Raw genomic sequence first — 21,999 nt, forward strand, 5'->3', positions numbered from 1 at the left:
CTTGCTTGGCAAGCCCAACAGGGAAAACTACAATAACCAGAAGGCCAATGCCTCCATGCCATCCCATAGCGGAGCCCATCCCCCTTTTCCAGCGTATACTAGTTTACACAACAACCCAAAGGTGTGGTTTCTACTACAAGTTAGATCTTTATTATCTGGTGTATCTCCACACCCAGATACACAAAAATGGACTCCTCTTCACTCTTTTTCCGCCCTAGCCATTGAAGACGCCTAGGCTAGAAAAATAAAGAGACCTCCGCCCCTTGTTCTCCCCTCGGGCGTTAGTGAGCTCCGCTGAATTCGTTAGCGGGGAGCTCGGGTTCTAGGCTCAGAATTCATGTAGGCTTTTTTTTTTTTTTTTCGTCTAGTAGTTTTAGTGCTGCACTCCCTTTTATCCAAGTTGAAACTTGTGTGCAATCGCAACCAATGGAATGGCTGGGATAAGCTGATAAAAAATTGAGGAGGCCCAGTTCTCTTTTGGAGAATGTAAGATAAAAGGTTTTGTGGGGAAACGCAAAACAAAAATTAAGGTAAATGGTTGCTGTGGCTTAGTCATTAGCCTCAGCGGTTGTAAGCTAGCCCAAAGGCCCTATGAATAGGAGTCCTTAGGGCGAATACCTGACTGATGAAGGGAAGTTTTTGGTATGATCAACATCATATCCAAACCTGACGATCCGATGCACTAGTGTGGGGTAGGAAGGGATAACGATATAACATAACGGCCATAGCTGTGGGTGCTAATTCCGGCAGTGTGTTCAACTGAAAAACTAGTCATGCCACTCCCCATAGAGCGGATGACAGGAGTTCGTCAACCTCAATGCCACCAGCCCTTTCTTTTCGCCTCTCACTCTGACTGCTTCACGTCTCAATTTTGCACAGGCACTAAGACTGGGAGCACAAGGGCAAGCAATAAGCCGGCGGGCAGAACATCGACCCCGGCACCAGCCAATCACCCACTTGGAAGCCGCATTAGCAAAACACGTTCTCCACGCAAGTGTAATCAGCTCGACCCATCCCCGTCAATGCGCTGCTGCATCTAGCAAGCCCATGGACCATCAGAGATACACTACACCTACTTTGGGGGATAAGAAGATAGAGTGGAGCGAATAAAAGAGCAGAACATAATAGGGGGGCCGGCCAGGCGGCGTGTCCTGTGCCATCAACGGAGGCCACAAAAGCATCCCTTTTTTTTCACTGCATTAGTTATCCTGTATTGGGGGTGGGGAAGGCAGAGAAGGGAAAGGGTGTATTTTTTGTTTTGTGATGCATATGCCACATGCCATGTTTCTCTATATTACATCACGAACTATCCAAGCAAGGGATGCCCATTTTTTTTGTTCAGTTATCTCGTGCTCCATGAGAGACGATTTGAGATTTTAACATCTGGTGAGCATACCGTCTCGCTCATCATCCTCACTCTCAGTCCCACAAAAAACAAAGAATCCAGACCTCTCTCCTTTATCCTTACCGCTATTTAGGAGTCTACTAGCTATCGTGCTAGAGCTTAGAGCTCAAGACTAACTAAAGCTAGAGAGCCCACGTCAGCTGGAGCCCCGCATTAATCGACAGAGATGTCTCCTACTATCCGATTACCTCCCTCCACAATCCCTCACTAACCTTCCCTTGTTAGGAGGGAATTCTTTCCTAGATTTTCCCTCCAAGATAGCAAAAACGTATGTTGAGATATGCAGAATATAAGATGCATCTTCATGCAATCATGCAAGCATGGATCAGGGAGTATGGCATTATTCCTGTTTGATGGTGGGTGGAGATTGCGTGTAGTGTACATGTACAAATGTATCTAAATGTGGATATAACATAAAACATACCGTAGACACCAGTAGCTGTGGTTGTGGATCACATCAGACAAAAAAAGAGACATGTATGTTGAGCATTTATATCGTGCCACTCACTCAGTCACATACATGATCATGTATCAGCCATGCGGATAGTTGCTGTAAAATTTCTACGAAGACCGATCTCGACTTCGAATTCCGCTCGGGAATGCTGAAGGGGGTTTTTTCATAAGCTTGAGCGAGTGCAAATGAGCGACCCAAAAAGGCTACCGAGTAGTGCATTTAATTTTAACCAACCATGGCATGTTCTCTTGTCAGCACCTGCAAGATAACATGCGATTCAAGAGTATTATGAGGAGAAGAGAGACAGAGAGAAAACCCCTCTCCCCGCAGTTCCCTACGCGATAATATACATGCTCTTACTACACAAACCGGTCGTTCTCTCTTTCAACAACCGGGGCAAGTTAGCTGCAGGGTTTGTCTCAATGTGTCGCAACTGAGGAGATGACGTCCACGGTTCTTTTGTACGTGCGTGTCTACCTGTTATCATTGCCTGGAATATCTTTGACTCTGCGCAGTCAGAATGACATCAAAAGAAATACCGCACAGCAAAAAAGGCCCAAAAACAAGATTTTCCAGATAGCTATATAAAGCATGAAATATAGAATGTAGCTGACTTTACTTCTGAAATTAGAGTATTTTTTTTTCAACCTAACTCAAATATGAAAAGAACAAAAAAGAAATAAAAAAGAAATAAAAAAAAAGACTAAATCAACGCGGAGGCAAGCATAAGCAGCGTTTACATGCACCGAGTGCTCCGATAAGACATGCTTATATATGCTTGGCCTCAGTCATGCCTCGCACTTGAATTCGTGCGCAGGTTGAATCAAACATTGCACCCACCAGCACCCTAGTTGGCGTGGGCGGAATGTGCCAAGGTCCCAGTCCGGCACAGTAGCCACAAGTTAGCACAGGAAAGGGCCAACATATATGGGTAGTGCAGAGCTACACACCGCGCATAAACGGCAACGATACAGGGTATAGAAGAGTCATGTACGGCACGGTGCGGTACGGTACGGTAGGTTACTTGCAACTGGGGGCCTGACATACATATGCATCAGAGACAAATCAAAGCGATAAGCGACGCAGTTGGACTAGGGATTGTATTGCCCGCCGCGTCCTTGATAAGCTAAGCTACAAAACATCTGGGGGAAGGGGCCTTTGTTTCTGGCCGCTGACTGATCTTGTTCTGGAGGTGGTCTGCATTTCCGACCCCGGATTTTGATCGGGGCATTTAAAACAATGGAACGGCAGAAAAAAATCAAGCCCTTCTAGGTCGAGTCCGTACAAGCTAGTGAGACCTAACCCTAATGCGAAGTAACAAGAAAAGCACTTGCCCATACCTCGCCTGTTTGCAGTTATCAGCTGTGACTGGTATGTTTATGCGCAAATCATTTTCTGTTCTACCTTTTAAATTCTTTGCCGAAACGAAACAGCAAGACTGAAGCTTCTGTGCAAGGAGATCAGAATCAAATACAAGGGCAGCAGAAACCAAAAAAGGTGTGACCCCCAAAAACACCCCCTCCCCTACTCAACATGGGGGCTCCTTTGATAAGGTTAAACGCAAGGGCAGGAGGTTGAGTGGGGGGCCAACTAACGTTAAGTTATGGGGAACATACATGTTAAGTGGGGGTAGGGGATTTGTATAGCAGGGTTAAACTTTGTTTTCCAGGCCTGCCTGGGTTTCTCACCGAAGAGACACACCGAGACTTATGGGGGTGTGTGTGGGGGGGGGGAAGTAAAATTTTAGAGGGATGCAATAAGCAGAAAAACGCTACACAGGCCTTTGATGAGTGATACAAAAGACCAAGGGCAGGACCATCAAGGGAAGGGAAGTACATGTTAAGAGAGAGGCATTGGTTATTATCTTGGGGAAAAGAAGCGGCAACTTGGTTTGTTGGGGCGATTGCGTTTCTTACTTGCTTGATGCTTGTTCACGTAGCCTCTGAGAACACAAAGCTAGGCCAAAATAAGAAAAAAACCTCAAAAGGTAGATGCGTGCGTTATTTGTACAGAAAAACATTGCGTGCAAGACAAGGCGCTGTTTGGCCTAGCTCAGGAGATGGTGCGGGGGAGAAAGAAGGAGAGAGCCTGCTGATTTTCTCTTTGCCCCCTGGTATCCGGACGAGTAATGCTAGTAGGCCGGGAGACGGAGTTCGTTTTGTTGCTTAGGTTGCAACCTGGGTTGGCGGCCGTCAGCGGACCGTTGTTCACAGAGGTGCCCGTCTGGGCAGTTATAGTGGGCAGGCGGCTGCTAATTAGGCGGGAGGTCTTTTATTGAACTCTAAACTTCATAACTCCATCCTCTTTATCGTCCCGTCCTTGTTTACTTTTTTGGTGTCTGATCTCGGAGTTCATCTCTCTGTTGAATGCCGAACTGCTCCCTCCCCCCAATAAAACTTGAGTGGCATTTGAGATTTTCGAATCCCTTTTACAGTGCTGAACCTGAGTCTGAGTGATAGGGTAGAAAAAAGGGAAAGACAAGAGGTAGGTAGTCTTATGGCTTGCATGACCGAAAGGCCGACCCATGTTTCTTGTGCTTTATGTTTATGTTTTTGGCTTCTTCTGCTGTCTTCTGACTAGGGGGAGATAGAAGAAGCCTGGCAAGGGAAACAGGAGAGAGGAAAGTTGGTAATGGAACGGGTGGACTTCTCTGCCTGAATGATGTCTCTGTCTTTATCTCTGACTTGGTTGTCTGATTGGCTGCTCTAGTGATACTTTTATTTGGTCATTAGGACGAGCGAGGTTTGCAGCTTGGTAGATGCCATCTTCTATTGGATAAATCTGTATGCAAGCTTCGCACGCACCTCTCCGTCTGTTTTGCGTTCGCCTTTGTCTGGCGTCTTGCATCTTGAGATTTTGTAGTTGGTAGCCCTCCACATCCTCCCCTTCCCCCCTTCCTCCTCGTCCCCAGTCCTTTGTCTGTGTGTCTTCCTGCCTACGCGAAGACAGGCAGAGAGAGAGCCTCTCAACTGAGCCACATTCCACGCTACAGAGATAAAATATAAGCACAATTTATCGATGCACTAAATAGTAAGCTCTTTTATTGTCTGGAAATCCTTTGATTTAATTGCTGATTTTATAGACATTACTCTATTCACCTGGAGAGCTAAAAAAAATAAAAAAAATAAGGAAATAAAAAAGAGAACGCGTCCCTCCTTAGTGTCTAATGGTGCGAACTTGGGCCCCCTCTTTGCCTTTGCCTCGCCACAGGCATTAGGGCACCTGTTTTTGTTGTTGGGTAGGCGAGGACTATCCTTGGTGGGCTTTTGGTTTGTATGTGTCTTTGAGCTGGTCTCTAGCACCTACGGGTTCGGCGACTGCTGGATAGCCGGGTAGGGGAAGGGGAAGGAAAAAAGGCAGATGGAAAAATAAGTAATTGATTTTATTATGCGTATGGAAATGGGCCAGAACGTTCGAGTCAGTGCGTGCATCTCAAAAAGCAATAGTTCATGGCTATACAACCAAGGCTCAGCCAGTCATTTTTGTCTCTGCCTACCACAGTTGCTGTAACGTGCTGTCAAATGTTTTTTGGCGGCGGTCTCCTCTGGGTGTTGGGTGTTGGGTGGTTGTGGTGTGATGTTATGTGTTTCTGAATTTATTGTATTTTATCATCTCTCATATAGCATATAGCTGAGTGTTCAGAAATTCTCGCTGTCTCATGAGAATTAGGAGCTTTTTTGCCAAAACACGTTGAATTCGGACGAGAAGAGCAGACTATTTGCACTTTCTCCCTACGCTATAGCGGCTGTCTTGACCCGCTGATATAGCTGAAAGAGAAATAAAAGAACAGTATATAAAACAGGCCCATATGAGGCTAAAAGCAAACATCAAAACCGACTATTATTATTCACTGATCACGGAGCATGAAGAGCTCTAGCATGTCAAAGAATCATAATCCAGGCTCCTGAGCTATAAAACCGCGAGTTTATCATGTTTAGCGAAGTTTTCTCCTTGCATTCAGCAAAAGCCTTGTCATTTTGGACTTGGGTTCGTTTGCTGAGGGAGGGCCACAGGTAGAGACAACGAGGCAACAGAGAACCGGCCAGCACAAACAAGCCCATGGACGAATCACGTAAGAAAAACGGATTGAGTTTGATAAACTAATCGATTTGTCTATGGCGGTGTTTTCGATTGTCACTTTAGTTACTGGCTTTCAGCAGCCGATCAATTGTTTTTTATGTATGTAATTTCTTTTATATTTTATATTTTTGGCAAATCCGTCTTAGCGCTGTTTCCAGCCTGTGTAGATAACTATCGCTCTCTTCCTGGTGTATACATGTTTCAATGTACGCACATGCATGTAAGTAAATACATACGACACTCAAATACTACGTAGTCACAGTAGTTTTCCACACAGTATCCAGAAAGGCTTTTGGGTGTGACGGCAATGAGACGTGGGCTTGTAGGCATCTGCAAGTCTCTTTCATGCTGGCATGGTGTCTACAAGACATAGGACGCTAGATACAAGGTACAAAGATGCAGAGATAGTAGATTTCATGCTGGACTCTTTGCTAGCATTCGTGGCCCATAGTAGTAGCTACCTACGAAGTTTACGCAATCTACACACCTTCTCAGACCCGCCCTGAGCCTCCTCCCTTTCTGTCTGCTCTTGCTATTGCCGTTCTTTTGCCTCTATCCGTTTTTCGCTTCCCCTCGTTGCCCGTCATCCAATAAATCTCCGTGGTGGGCATTCCAGGGCAGCAAGCTTGCAAGTACCATACTTCCCAGCTTTATTCAGGCCCTCTGTTTTTTTTGGGCTGTATTGCGTGGGTGCTTGCCGTTTCCATTGTCTTGTTATTTCCAAATTACCGCTCTGTCCGTGTACAGTGTACAGCGATAGCCGCTTACTTTTGTTGGACACACACACGGCCGGCGTCTGCCACTTTTTTTTTGTATCGAGGTTTTTTCCCTCAATTATATCCTTAATTATTTTAATGCTTGTCTGATACTGTGTATTTCCTTCTCTGTGTCCTGGCCCTCGAAACCCCGTACCGTAGTGTGTAGTCGTAGTGGGATTTCGCTTTTATCTCCTCTGCGACTTCTCCCTTGGAACATGGAGCACAGCCAGGACCAGAGCAGGAAGGCTCCCCCCCCTCCTTCCCCTGCCCTCGAGACGACTGCTTGTTTGCATGCCTTGCTGCTTCCGTCTTCTACGATTAAAAGGTTCAGAAACAAAAGAGACCAAGTCGAAAAAACAGGTACAAAAGGGACCCAAAGGGCGTGCTTCCTTCCTCGTGCACATCAGAATTCTCAGCATCAGGCCACACTGGAAACAAGCCCCAAGGCAAGAAAGAAAGAAAGAAAGGAAGTCGCCGGAAAAGCCCATGAAATAGGAAGGAAACAGGAGACATCAAGAGAAAGAGACTATTCCTCTTGGCAACTTAGCCCATATAATCTTGGAGGCAGTTACGACGAAACTAAACTGCCCTGAGTCTGATTGAGCCTTCCGCCACTCACACCTCGACTCGCACGCCTTCCGCCCTTTTTTTACGCTCTAACGCTGCCGGGCTTACTGGGCTTTTTCCATTAAAAACGAAACCCGCCCGCTCTTTCTTTCACATTCTTCTTCTCTTTTTTACTTTCGCTTTTCCCCTTCTTCTTTCTCCCATACCGGCCGCTCTTAAGCTCCTTTCTCCCCAACGAGCCTTTGACAACCTGAACTGCTGGAATATTGCCCAGGTTTGCCATTTGCCCTGACAAAGGTGTCTTTTTTATTTTTATTTCTTTTTCTTTTCCTACTGGTTCTTCTTTTCCTGTTACTGTTGTGTCGTTTCTACTGGTTTATTATTTTTTTTCGTTTATTCGTTCTTCTTTTTATCTCTATTTTTTTTTTTCGCATCTTCCTCTCTTTCCCCGCCCCCCCGCCATCCATCAAACCTACGGCAACTACCAAACCAAAGCGAAAGCGCCACGGCCTGACTGCATTGTCGAACTGAGTTGAAGTTTTTTCCTTGAAGTGAAGCGAATTGAATCGAAACCCAACACCGCCCATCCCCATCCCAAATCATCACCACCGCCACCAACAGAAATACAGCCACAAGAGACAGGAAATACGCAGGCAGACCAGCAAATCTGCAATCCGTTGACCGAACCGAGTCGGCTTTTATTCACTATCTGAAATTTTGGTAGGTCCTTTTAATTCTTCCCATTTATCACTGTTCCTTCTATTTCAATGCCTCTTATCGAAGTGATTTCTTTCATTTCCTCCTTTGCCGCTGTTACTTTCACACATGCATACACACCCTCTTTTATTTCCTTGTATTTCTGTTTCGTTTTCACGCTATCTTTTCGCCACTTTTGATATACTCTCTATTGCCGCTTATCTTTTGCATATTATGCAGTTGATGGTATCCACCTAGTCTCGCCCTTGGCCTCTTTTGTCTTCCCCAACCGTCTAGACACTACACACGCTACTACCGCATTGCATTGCCTTACATATCACGACCACTCCACCTCTTGCTCTTCTCAAGCTCCCCCTTCTCTCCCTCTCTTTCTTCCTCTCTTTCTCTCTCCCTCCTCTACTCGCCCTTTTTTTTTTTTCCCCCGGTGTATAGCGTGCGTCGTCTTTTACTGTATTCTTTTGCCGGTGTGCATTGTTTCCTACATCGCCTCTTTAATTGATCCCGGTCTTCTCGCTTCTCTCGCCGTTCTCTCGTCGTCAGGCTTCCGTCCTCCCCTTTCTCGCCATCTTCTTGCATATTGCTGCTTTGTTATTGCGTTTTTCCTGCTTCGTTGTTTTCTGCTTTCTCCCACCTGCATACTGCCTGCTTGCTTTTGCATTTCGTCTCTCTTTTCTAACAGAACCGAGCCAGCTAACACGTCACCCTGCCTCGGTTACGCCCCCCCAGTGTCCGTATTGGTTTGTAGCCTTTGACTAGTCTCCAAGGCCAATTCGTTGTCTACCAGCCCAGCACTATTATTCCTTGATCCCATCGCAGCCAGACGACATCATCACCACTGCTTGTAGCCAGCATCGTTTGCTACTCTGCTTGACACCCTCCCCACGTGTTGCGGTTGTCGAGAAGTACGCTTAGCACACGCCCATCTTGAGCTACTTTCTGCTACTTGCATCCGCAAGTTTTCTCCAGCTTTTTCCCTCCATTTTTTCTTCTTAGATTTCTAAGGCATAGGGCAACCTCCTGTTCTGTTATCCACGCAATGCCTTACACACCTCCTTCTCACTCCCCTGCTGCATCTCCTGTAGCGAGTCGCCGCTCATCCTACTCTTCGTCACCAGCGCTTCCCCGCTCTGCACATTACTTAAGAAAGCACAGGAGATCTCCATCAGCCCCAGTTTCTACTCCTTCTTCGCCCTCACCTTCTCGCACTTCTTCTACTGGCACTGCCTCCCTTGTCGATTCTTCTTTCCCTGCCGCCACTTCAGCTCAGTCCGTTCAGGACAGCAAAGGTTGCTCGTCGTTGTCGACTTCCTCTTCCACCTCTTTTTCCACTTCGGTATCAGACCCCTCGTCCAAGACGTCGTCTTCGACACCGACATCATCCACAATGGCCGCCGCTACTATGACTATGAATGTCACTCCTGTTCATCTGCTTGCCCCCATGACCTTGAGCATTCCCGCTTCTCTCAGCGTCCGGCAGTCTCCCCCTCCCGTCACGCCGGGCCACGCTATCCCCAGCGGTGCCGTCATCTCGCCTCCAGAGTCTGCTTCTGATAGCGATGAAGATGGTCTTGAGATCCGGGGGCGTGACCGCCAAAGCCTAAAGAATCTCAAGATGTCTATTTGCCCCCCGGCAATGGAGGTCTCCCCAGACATGATTTCGAACAGCAACTCGACAAAGTCTGACGGCCCTAGCTTCGTTCTGTCTCCTAAAAGGGATGGTAATGAGCCTAACGTCAGTGTCTCGACACCAAGATCTTCGTCTGAGAATGCTATCGATGGGACTGATGAGGAAACCGATGCGGAGATCTACAAACCCAAGATGGTTCGTAAGAAGTCGGGCGAGCTGGTGCGTCCTGCTCTTCGCCCTTCTTCTAAATCACGCCGTGCCATAAGTGCCCCAGGAACCCCCACCTTCTCCAAGGCAGTCCATTTTGACTCGCAGCTGGAGCATGTTCGTCACTTCTTACAGGTCGACCGCCCGGCTGCTGTTAGTGCGGGTTCTTCGCCAAACGAGAATTATGAGAGCGAAACTGAGTATCCCTTCTATGACAGGAAGACCGTTGCTGAGCCTCCTTTCTCGTGGGAAATGATTACTAGCAATTTCCCTGCTTCATCAGTCTACCGCCAATCTCAACCCATCTGCCTGGAAAAGGTATGGTTGTCGGCTGACCAAAAGTCGCTGGTTGGATCAGTGGCCGTTGCAAACATGGCCTTCCAGAAGCTAGTTGTCTGCCGTTTCACTTTTGATTACTGGAAGACTACATCTGAAGTCGTTGCCGACTACTCCTGCCCTGTTGTGCCCAAAATGTACGCTCAGGGCACGGACCGCTTCACTTTCGCTATTCGTCTGTCCGACACAGCTAACCTGGAAAGCAAGACCATGTATCTTTGCATGCGCTATAGCATCAATGGCACTGAGTACTGGGATAACAACACGCATCTAAACTTCCAAGTCGACTTCCGCAAGAAATACCAAAAGCAGAACGGCAAGTACGCCTTCCAAGGGAACAAGACTAAGCCTGTGCAGGTGCACAACCAGCCCAACGCGCTGCCCCGCAGCTCTCGCTCTAATTCTGGGGCCAACCGGATGAAGGGGGGTGCCCCTAACACTGGTTCTTCCCAGAACTCTTTGCCCCGATCGTCTCATGCTCGATCCAAGTCTATGCCCGCTGGGGTCAACTTTGAGGACCTTAGCATTTCTTCCAAGTCCCCTCCGACTGATATCAAGACTACATCTGCTGCTTCTACCAAGGCTAGTGTGATTCAAGGTCTTCTGGACGATGAGCCCATTACCATCCGCCTAAAGCAGCCCCAGCGTAACGGCTCGCCTGACAAAAATGAGAACTCTTCTGGCATGGCGTTTGCTAACCGTTACGATTTTGGGGCTTCTCTGTCGGCTGCTCGCATGGAGCTCAACCCCAACAAAATGAAGGTCAAGTCGGTTAAGAAGGCCACCTCTAGGCCTGATGCTATGCCCTCTACTAACATGCCTGCTACCAACGGGTCTGGCGCTCGGTCTTCCCTTGCCTCGACTTCGTATGAGGAGTTGGTTAACAAGTATTGTTTCGTGAGTATTTTTCTTTAGTTGAATGATCCCCGCCAATGAGACGGATGTGCTTCGTTTTGAGTGTCTCTAATTTTGATAAAGTACTGACATTTGTTCGGATCCGCAGTTCAGTTCGAAGCCGTCAGGCGCCAGCACCGATTCCAAGGCACACCGCCACCACCAGAGCGCCTCCGCCATCTCCTGCCAAGCTCAAGTCCAGCCCGCTGCCAACGTCCTTGGCCACGGCCGCTCCTTCAGTCACACCACCCCACACAACTACGCCACCAAGTCCCACGCAAGCACCGTCTCGAACCATAACCTGAAGCCCCTCCAAGAAGCTGCTCTCCGCTGCCAACAAGCCATGCTTGGCTTCCCTCCCAATCGCCAGCAAGCTCTTGCCCCAGCTGTTCAGGCCCCTCCTCCGCCGCTTCCGCAGACTCGCCTCCAACAGCAAGCCAGCGATTTCGTCCCAATTGATGGCTCGGTCACGCCTCCTACTCCTAGCTCTAGCAATGGGTCATCGCCTACTATTACTTCGGTTTCGCCTAGCTCGCCTGTTTCACCGCCGACTGTTCTTTCGACTGGCCTTCCTGCAGCTGAAAACCAGAACGTCAAGAATTTCGGCAATGGTATGCATGAGCGCCTACCTTTTGAGCAATGGGCTACTGCTTTGACTGGTTGAGCTACGGAATGAGCTTCTTTTTTTCTGGATTCTATATTCGCTTTTTCGCTTCACTTCATCTCGTCTTCTCTATTCTTCTCGTTCCATTTTCAACACATTCTTTTCGTTTCTTCTACATTCATTCATTCATTTTTCTTTTCTCTTCTTTTCTTTTCTTTTCTTTTCTTTTTTTATCTCTTCTTTTCGATCCGGCGGAAGCCTTTGTTGGCCCCTCTGCCCATTGTCTTTTGATAATTTTCTTTTCTTTTCTTTTCTTTTGTCTTCTTTTTTTTTTTTTTTTTTTTTTTTTCTACTTTTTTACTTTTTTTCTTCTTCTTTTTACTACGGCGTGCTTCCTGCCTGCTTCTTTTCCTAGTATCAGTCTAGGCTATGCTACTGCGAAAATTTGGTTTATCACTGCCATATTTTCCATACTCCATGAGTCCTAACCCACATGCTATATCAATCTGTGCTTTAGGACACATGTTGAAACCCCATTGCTTGGTGCATCTCTTATACGAGCCTGCACCGGTTGTCCGCAATATCTTTTATTCGGCTTTTCTCTTATTTCACACTACTTCTACAGGCCGAATACACACACCACAATATTTGGTCTTGGTGACGCACTGCATGACGATAAAGAAAAGCAAAATATCTCCCATAAAAAGGAGCAAACGACGATGTATTGACACATCGTTCCCGCTTGACCTACCCCTCACTCTTCCCTGTCTCCAATCACGATTATTTATCGTTTTTGCTCCATCTTGGCATACTCGTTTTTTTCTTTTCCTTCTTGAGGGCTCTGCTTGGCGCTGCAATTCTGCAAGTTGATTGTTTTCGTCTTGTTCTCGGTCATGCATCTTTATTTTTCTGTCTGTCTGTTTTATCTTTTTACATATTTCCTCTTGATGGGCAAGAAGGAAAGCAAACTTCGGTACACTTTGTTTTACCATTATTTCTTCTCTTTTTATGTCTTATTACTAGTTAAGTATTACTTTTCTTTCTATTAGGTTTGAACAAGTGTTTTTTTTCTTATTCCTCGTTTTACTTTGCTCTGGGTATTTTGTTCTTTTTTGGTGTTTTTTTACTAGTATAAAAAGTTTGTTCAGCGCCATATTTGCTTTGACTTTGCTCGACCTTGTTTTTCCTTGGAGTTCCACTTGTCTGTTTTTGTTTATAAATCTTTGTTCTGGATAGCTGTGCTTGTTCTTTGCAGGTGTTTGCTTTTTCTTGTTTTGTTTTGCTTTTACGTCTGGACTCTTAATACAATGTCCCATTTCTTCCGTCAATCTTGTGCCTAAATTGTGAATTTTGCCTGTCTTGGTGGGTTGTATTGCTCCCGCTATAGACAATGATATTAAGAAGCTACCTCTCTCTAAATGAAGCTGGTCTGGCGTGTAGTGCATATGCATGCTGCCTTTTATTACCATGGGCGTCATGCTGATCGGTGCATGCGATTTAGGCGGCACTATTATACAATCTTGTCCTATAGAAGGTCAAGTAGAGAAAGGGTGGACAGGAACTTGGGATTTGATTTGGCTTTAATAATAATGGATATATCTGACTATCCCTCCTCTCCCCACTAGAGTTGACCTGTATGTATCACCCATCAATAGTATCGTCTTGTTATACATGACAATGCATTGGGCATTTACGGCGAAGCTTGGGTAGTTGGCTGGCTTTATTTGGTCGACAAGTCCATTCGACGCCTCGGCGCAGCAAACAAAGACGCAGGTGAGTGGAGCGTTCTGGAGCAGGTTGCCTTTGTTTTCTTCGTGTTTTGAAGTGTGTGGGTGTGTGCATTATCTGGTTGGTTTTTGAAGGTGGCCAAGGTTAGATGCAACCCTGGGCCCATGCTTTGCATACTCGAATCTATACATAGCTATATATCTCGTGATGGAAATTATCCAGATACCCACTCAGTTTCTTAATTAGCCGCTCCACTCCGGGCGGACCCTCTTAAATTAAAAGAAAAAAAAGAAAAAAAAAACACAAAAAGGTAGCGTCTCATGGGAAGGGCGAGAAGGAAGCTCCGCCGTCTCTTTGTCCTGCATGTCGGTTCGGCATGCAGGCTTCCACTTGATCCACACATCTCATCTCATCCTGACGCATGACGACACGATGGGATGCACAGCGAGTAAAGAGGAAAAAGCGAGAAAGTGAAAAACACACCGAAAAGAGACAGGACAAGAGAACAAGTGGGTTGCTAATGTAGACGGGGTGCTGCTGCACTAAGGCCTAACTTGTGACCAAGAGAAGAGAGGAGGGAAAATTGGAGAATTCCTGGGCTGAATATCAGCCTAGAAAGAAAAGACTGTTGGGGCGTCCACGTCTCTAGCATTGCTGTGTGGAGTTTTGTATTGATTTACAGTTACATGCGTCTAATGCGGCATGTATCATTTATCAGTGGAATGCCTAAGAGAGAAGATACATAATAGCTGAAGCGCAATGAGCATTGCTTGATGTGATGTATGCTTGGGCTGAAGTGCAGGATGTATGCTACGATGAAACAGAAAAGAGACCAGAAATCGCGACCGTGATGGCTTAGTTCCTGTATGTCTAGGTGTTGTGATAGTTGTACAGCCTTGGATTGAAGCCAAAGTGTAAGCATCCCTCAATTGACAATGTAACTGCGCTTTTAGTGGTTTGTGGACAGCCAAGGAATGTCATCTATGCTCTGGGCCTGGTCCTATCGCCGCTTACTCTTCATATAACACACCAGGGCAGCACAGTTCAACACAGCAATACGTCAACCCAAATCATTTCTCTGCCATTTACCCTATTGGTCACCAATTGGGTCTAAAGGAAGACTTGGTTCAGCAGGCTATCACCTCCCATACTTAGCAAATATGTATGGTTAGGCTGCAATTAAGTTGTTGGGTTATTGGCTGGTTTGATACCGCTAACAGGGGCGTAGGCTGCGTGTATTTGCCACTAGAGACCATCGTCTTAGTTTCCTGCGGTCTGGACCAAGGCTAAGCATGCAATAGAGAGCCTAATTGAACCATCCTTGGCTTTGGTGCGGGAGCTAGCTCGCAGGTTAGTTGGTAGACTAGATCTATGTGGCTTTGTGAGAATAGGCAAGATACAATTCCCTTTTACACTAGGATCAAAGTGATGTAAATTATCCTGGAACGTCGGTCACTATGTGAATGAGGCTTATGCTCCCTGGAGCCGGATGCATTGTACGACACCTTCAAGCCGATCCGGCCCGGCCCGACTCGACTCGACGCATAGTGGATTAGCCTCCCCGAAAATGTGGGGCAAACCGCCATGCATGCCGGACAATAGGTGACACAAAGGGCGTGTGAAACCTATTTGCTGTTTGTTGTTTGATGCTACTTGCTGTAAGTTGAGCTTGAGTTTGAATTTATTTAACTCCTACTAGAATTACTAAGATGAAGCAACGCCGGACTAGCTACCGGACAGAATTGACTCTCCGCAAGGCCGATCGCCGATTTGGGGCGAGAGGAGCGTATATACTTCCAAGCAAGCTCATTAGTCGCCTTCATCCTACAGTTGTTAAAGAGCAAAAGAAGAAGAGAAGAAAAAAGCAGGGAGAAAAGAAAAGAACGAACAGAGCAGAACAAAACATATATTTCAACGTAGATTCTAAACAAACCCGAGCGTCCTATCTCTCTCCGTCCTAGCTCGTTCTCCGTTATGCATGTATCTACTCGACGCACTCTTCATTTTGGATCCATCTTCTCCGCCAGGCACTTGCAAGATCTGTTTTCTCTAAAGATCCTCTTTACAAATCTCACTGGTTCTGTAGTGTTGCCTATTCATTCTCACGGGTGGTTGAGGACCCTCGGTTTACCATAGTTCGGCACTTGGCACTTCGTCTCGGCGCTTTAATTGTTGAACCTGGAGTGGTATTGCTTGAAGTCGCCACGTCTGAAGCGTGCTGCTAAAACTCTGGGGACGGAGTCTCGGTGTAGCCCTTTCATCTAGCTTACGTTGAAGAGCTTTGGGAGCCCTATCGTCCATCCAGGATGATCAGTCTTCGAACAGTTGTCTCTCATCTAGTTCTTAAGATCGGCCCTGAATGCATCGGTCTCCTAGCGTCTTGCCGTTGCCAGAGACACCGCCCTCTCAGGAACCAGCAAACCCGAGCTTCTGAAGCCCGCTGGCTGATGTCATCTTCCAGCAGCTCCTGGGCGGTCAGCAGTTGCAGGTTTGCTCAGATTTCGAGCGACTCCTGTGACTTTTTAGGGTCCGGCGCTTGGGCCAGGATGGCTCTCTGTCTAGCGTAGCCAGGGCGTGCCTGCGGGGCTCCAGGATTGGATGCTTGGTGTTTTTGGTCTGCGACGACCGCGTGTAAGCTAGTCTATAAGGCCGCCGGCTTTCGGCACCGGGGGGTAGATCCCGGACCCAGCTGGAATTGTATTGTATTGTATTGTATTATTTTACGTCTACCTACCAATTATTTCGCGGTAATACGACGGCATATTCCGGACAGGAGCCGTTGGCTGATGTCAGCTTCCCGTGGCTCCTCCTGGGCGGTCAGCAATTGCAGGTTTGCTTGGATTTCGAGCGCCTCCTATGACTTTTTAGGGTCCGGCACTTGGGCCAGGATGGCTCTCTGTCCAGCATTGCCCTAGGGCGTGCCTGCTGGGTTCCAGGTATTTTTGGTCTGCGACGACCGCGTGTAATCTAGTCTAAAAGGCCGCCGGCTTTCAGCACGGGGGGGAAGCCCCGGCAGAGTACAGCGGTTTTGTCCTTCCGTATGCATGGCTGCTGCCGCATCATTTTTAATATTTTTCCCGTTCTGCTGGTGGTTGGTAGCAGAGCTCCCTCCACACCTTCACACGGAGCCCTCCTCGACATCTCCTTCCTGTCCTGCAAACGTTTCCTCGTCCTATCTCTTCTCTCTTCCCCTTCCATTCTCCCTCAACTTCGCCCTCCTCGTCCCCTTCTTCGTTGTTGCCCTTGCTGTCGTGGAGTTGGTTGTGTCATCCTAGGCTGCCCTTGTTGTGGTCGCTCCCCTGTAGTCTGCGGTGGCAGTGACCTGCCTCTACGCGTTTCTTGAGGGGGGGCTGCCTCTGTGGTGTCCAGACAGCTCAGCTCGGGCTCGGGTTGTTGTTTCTCTTTAAGGAGCATCAGGTTGCGGCGAAGCACGTTGGCGACATAACTTGTCGCTTTCGTGTTTTTAAGGAGCTTGTCCGCGAACCTTTGGCTCCATGGTCTGGGTAGTGCCTTGCAGGTCCACCAGTGTCCTCGTTCCTTGGCTTGGTTGCAGGCTCTGCATCCAAGTGGGCAGTTGTGTCCCCATCGCTCGTGGTATCTGTCGAAGTCTCCATCGCCAGTTCTAGCCGCGAGGATATGGCCCAGCTCTATTCGAGTCAGCCCTTTGTAGCGGGAGTTGCGGAAGGGTGGTTCAGTGGGGACGCCGGTTCCAAGCGGACGGTATCCTTTTTGTTCTTTCCACCACCCTTCGTAGTCGAGACGTAGCTGGTCTCTTCTCCATCTCCGTGCTCCTGCAAGGCTGAAGCGGTGTTCCGTTACCAGTCCCTGGCATCCCAACTTGGCCTGGGTATCGGCTAGCTCATTGCCTTTGATGCCCATGTGTCCTGGGACCCATAGCACTCGGGCGAGCCTTCCGGGTGTCTTGTCTGCCCAGGCTTTTAGGATTCGTCTGGTTTCGTCTACCGCTTCCTGTGATGTGCTGTTTTTGGTGGCTGCATTTCGGAGTCGGTCCACAACTCCTCTGTTGTCTAGACACAGCCAGATTTCTCCAGCTCCTTCGCGAGCTGTTGCTCGCTTAGTTGCCTCGAGAGCGCCAACTGCCTCCGCATCTGCCACCTCCATCCACTTTCCTAGAGCTATATGGTTTGCTTCTTGGGTAGCTCCGTCTTCTATGATAGCCCATCCTGCGCCCGCGTTGCCACTTGCATCTTTCGATCCGTCGGAGTACGCGACGAGCGTTCCTGGTAGGGTATTCTCTACCTCTGCCTGGTGTCGCTTCGTTTCCTCCTCTTTGCTGAGCCACGTTCGGGGCGACATGTCCGGTCCTTCCCAGAGCGGCCTCAACCTAGTGTGTTTCTCCATTTGCGCTGGGAGGAGTTTGCGTAGCCTCGCCACCACTGGGTTGTAATTTGGCCCTCTCAGAATGTGCCTATCATCTAGTGTGTGCCACCGTATGGCTTCCCTCCTCTTTTCATCCTCCAGGAGGATTTCGAAAGGAGGAATGCCTGCGGCATGGTGTAAGCATTCCCTTGGTGTCGTACGGTACATGGGGAGAGCTGCTCGGAGGCACTTCCTCAGCGAGATGTTCAGCTTCTCTGCTGCCTCTTTTGTTGTCTCTAGCCCAGACCAGGCGCTCGCTGCAAAGAGCGCTTTGCTCACGGCGCAGGCCCGTACCGCTGTGAGCATGCTCTTTGTGTCTGCTCCTTTGTAGCAGCCGGCTAGATACCTCAAGCCATTTGCCAACCGGTTGACACTCGCAATGACCTTTGCGATGTGCTTGTTGAAGAGAAGACTCGAGTCCAGGTGCAGTCCGAGCCATCTCATTGATTCTTTTGCCGGGGTCGGTTTGTACGTGCCTAGGCCTTCCACGGTCACGGATGGGCTTCCTGCAATCCTCCTTCTGCCCTTGATGTGTAGAAGCGTTGACTTTCCCTGGTCTATTTCTAGACCGTTGAGCGTGGTCCACTCTACCACTTCCTTCATGATGACTTCGATTGAGCTGCAATTTTCTGCGAAGTCTCGCCCACTGACCACTAGGGCCCCGTCGTCTGCATATCCCAGTAGCGGGGGGATGTGTTTGTAGAGCGGTGCCATGAAGAGCATATATAGCACTGGGGAGATTGGCGAGCCCTGCGGGAGAGAGCCTCCCACGAGGGTTGTAGTTGTTTCTTCGGCGCGGATGCTCGCCTCTCTTCCCTCCATGAAGCTTCTGACCCATCTGCACAATTTTGTGGGCCATAGGCACTCCACCATCCTGCGTTCCATTCTCTCCGGGTCTACCGCGTCAAAGGCTCCTTTGATGTCGAACGTGAAGATTGAGGTTACCTTCTTCCATTCCTGGGCTTCCTCTATCTTCCCACGGAGGTCAATAAGCAGGTCCGTTACCGCCCTTTTCGGCACCGCACAGATGTAATTTCTAGGGATGATTTCCCTATCAATCGCTTCCTCTGCGAGCCTTCTCGCTATTGATCTTTCCAGGCCCTTCCCCAGCGTGGGGAGGAGCGAGATTAGGCGGTACGAGCGTGGTGCCAGTCTTGGGCGACCTGGCTTTGGGATCACCACGAGGTTGGCTTTCTTAAAGAAGGCTGGGTGGTGTCCTGTTTCTAGGCACTGGTTGTATAATCCCGTTATAACTTTACCCAGTGGCTTCCAGGCCCTCTTCCACACCTCGTTGGAGATACCATCTGCCCCAGGGGCGGTGTTCGTTGGCCTCCATATGGACGCCTTGACCTCTTCCTGGGATAGGGGTGGCCATTCTCGGGCCCCCACGTTGGGTTCCTGGTGCTGCCATTGTTCCCCTGTGTGGGGCTTCGTGTGCGTCTCAAGGAGCAGGGCCACAGATTCCGCCGTGCACGTGGTTCTGGTTCCGTCGGGTTTCTGCAGAAGTGGGATTCGTCTGTCCGTCTTCTCATTGGCCCACTTGATGGCTCGGTAGACGTCCCTTGCTTGCGTTAACCCTGCCACAATCTTGCTCATGAGACTTCTTTTTGCCTGGACGACGACCTTCCGCATTACTTTCTGTTCTTTCGCATATGTTGCTTTCAGTCTTATGTCGTCCATGTTCCTGCGGTGGTTGCTTCTAGCTTCTCTCATCTTGGCGTTTTGCTGTCGGCATTTTTCGTTCCACCATGGTTTGAGGCTGATATTTGAGGGCGTCTTCGGTGTCGATGTTTCCAGTGCCCTCTCCACTGCTGCAACTACCTTCCTGGCGAGCTCTTCCGTCGCGTCTGGTCCTTTTCTCCCGTCCGCCAACATTCGGTCCAGCTCTGCAGCTTCTCTTTCGCAGGCAAGTACAAAGCGGTCTCGATCCATTTTGCTCAACCTCCATCTTGTTTCCGGTCTCTTGCGTGCTGCCCTTGCCTCCACCTCCACTTCCAGGATTTCATGGTCACTTGTACTTCCTGGGACAAGTCCCATACTCGTTTCCAATCCAACCATTGCCCTCTGCGGCATAACCACCAGGTCTATCACTCTTCCAGCTCTCTGAGTTGGTTCACTCTTCTGGTTAAGCACTACTAGGTTGTTTTCGGTGAGCCAGTTTTCCAATACTCTCCCTTGCGGGTTTTCTTTTTCATTGGCGTCCCAAGTGCCGTGGTGGGCGTTAAAGTCTCCTAGCGCTATCCAGTTGTGTTCCTTCTCAATGAGCCGAAGTTCTCGCAGTGCTTCACTAATCCGAAAGCTCTGCTCTGGCGCGTTGTAGACTCCTAAAAGTTGGAGCATGCCCTTTGTTGTCTTGATACGTATTGGACATAGGTCTGGGTGTGCTTGGTGTGTCTCCAGTACCTCTATATCCCTTCGTACATAGGCGATGCTCCAGGGCCGGTTCGCCCATCCTTCTCTCGGGCTGTGCCGGGTGAAGTCAGGGTGTTCCTTCGTTCGGTCCTTACATGGTCCGATCCAGGGCTCTTGTACAAACACGACTTCTACTTTCCGCTTCGCAGCTTCTAGTAGAGCCTGGTCTTGTTGGGGCCCTCCTCTTCCCACGTTGACGCTCCATATTTTTAGACTCCCTAACATTTACGAGGGGGGTCTACAGTGTTCTCGGTGTCGCTGGCGTCTTGGTCTCCCGTGGCGATTCTCTTCCTCTTCCGTGCCGGGCATTCCGGTCCGCGTGAGGCTATCTCCGTGGGATCCTGTGTTATGGGGCGCGGTGTGCCACCCCTCTTACACGCCGTCTCCCCTGCTGAGTGCCCGTGTGTTCCGCAGACGACACACTCCGCGTGAGCCCCTTTGTGGCCCCCCTCCGTGTGTTCAGTGGAGCCACATAGCCTGCATCGCGGCTTTTCTTTGCACGATGCCGTGGGGTGTGCCTTCCAGCACTGCCGGCATAGTGGTGTGGACATGGTCCGGCACCTCTTGACCGTGGCGCTGCTGGCGCTTCCGTCGAAAGTCAACGTTTTGGGGAGCGGTTGACCCTCTGGGAGCTCGAGAGCGATCCGGAGTGTGGCGTCCTTGAACTTCTCCGTTTCTATCTGCCACTTTATAGACTTGACGTGGCCGCCAGTCTGTTTTTCGATTTGTTTCGCGAACCATTCTTCCTTTTTCTGGGTCACGGGGCCGTTTTCACTCAGAACGTAAAAGTCCGCCAGGTTAGTGATGCGGGCGTGCGTCCATTTCTTCTCCAATTCGCACGCTTTCGCTCCGCAGGCCTCCCTGATCTGGTTGAGTTTCGCGGCCGTGGCTGTGGTTTTGGGTAGGTGGAGAGCCCAGCCCGAGTTCACTTTCTTCATCCTTACCTCAGCTGGCTTGCTTCCCACGGCTTTCGCCACTTCTTCCCCGGCGCTGCCTTCGCTAGCCGCCGTCGGTCCTCGTATGAAGACCCTGACCATCTTTTCCTTTTCCTTGGTCGCTTTTTTGGTGGTGGTCTTGCTTTTCAATTCCACCGTCTTGTTTGTCCCGTTGTCTCCCTGGGACGCGATCGCTGCGTAAGATTGGTGCCCTTTGTCCGCCTTATTTCCTTTCTTCGGGTTTGGGGCCTTGGTGTCTTTCGCTGCGTCCGTGTGTTTTGGGACGTTCACCTTGGGGTTGCCTGTGGTCTGGCCTCCCTGGAGGAGTTTGAGCATCGCTCTGAACTCCGCGGAGACGTGGCCAGCCAGTTTCTTCACAGTGGCGTCTCCTTTGGCCATTGCGATGGCCTGGTTGCATACTTCCGGAATGGTTTCCGCCAGCCAGAGTGTGGCCTTCGCCCTCATCTCGAACTGTCTCAATTCCGCAGCGATGCCTCTGCGCGCTAACGCGATGTTGCGTTCTTTTTCCGTGGCTCGACCATCGCGGGGCTTGGTAGCCTCGTCAGGCGTCTCTTTCTCCACGGCCTGACCCTCGAGGGGCTTGATGGCCTCGTCAGGCGTCTCTTTATCCACGGCCCGACCCTCGTGAGGCTTGTTGGCTTTGTCGCGAGTTTCTTTCGCGACCTTTTGCACGGGTGTGGTCACCGGCTCCTCGCCTGTGACCACGGTGTCATTCGCGTCGGTCATCTCCACCTCGATTTCAATGGACGCGTCCGGGCGGCCATCGTCTGTCTCGTTTTCTTGAGTGAGGTCCGGCGGGGTGATCCCTTGTGCAACCTCCCACTCCATAGTGTCTTCGTTTTATCTTGTTGGTCGTCTTTGTCGTTGTAGAGCG

General features: G+C 49.2%; 2 protein-coding genes across 2 annotated transcripts; one reads left to right on the forward strand and one right to left on the reverse strand.

Annotated features, from left to right (window-relative positions):
- Nucleotides 1–9,017: 9,017 nt before the first annotated feature.
- On the forward strand, nt 9,018–11,709 carry HOO65_060341 (Protein phosphatase 1 regulatory subunit 3D; the record flags this gene model as incomplete). The annotated part of the gene is made up of 2 exons (XM_071003682.1): nt 9,018–11,048; nt 11,155–11,709. The coding sequence occupies 2 exons, from the start codon at nt 9,018–9,020 to the stop codon at nt 11,707–11,709; spliced, it is 2,586 nt and encodes an 861-aa protein (XP_070857691.1).
- A 4,872-nt stretch (nt 11,710–16,581) lies between these two features.
- HOO65_060342 (RNA-directed DNA polymerase from mobile element jockey) lies at nt 16,582–21,953 on the reverse strand (the record flags this gene model as incomplete). Its single annotated transcript, XM_071003593.1, has 2 exons — nt 16,582–20,368; nt 20,731–21,953. The coding sequence occupies 2 exons, from the start codon at nt 21,951–21,953 to the stop codon at nt 16,582–16,584; spliced, it is 5,010 nt and encodes a 1,669-aa protein (XP_070857692.1).
- Between the last annotated feature and the right edge of the window lie 46 nt (nt 21,954–21,999).

This window comes from Ceratocystis lukuohia (assembly GCF_044167205.1).
Source record: "Ceratocystis lukuohia strain C4212 chromosome Unknown Supercontig6_pilon, whole genome shotgun sequence".
Lineage (NCBI taxonomy): Eukaryota > Fungi > Ascomycota > Sordariomycetes > Microascales > Ceratocystidaceae > Ceratocystis > Ceratocystis lukuohia.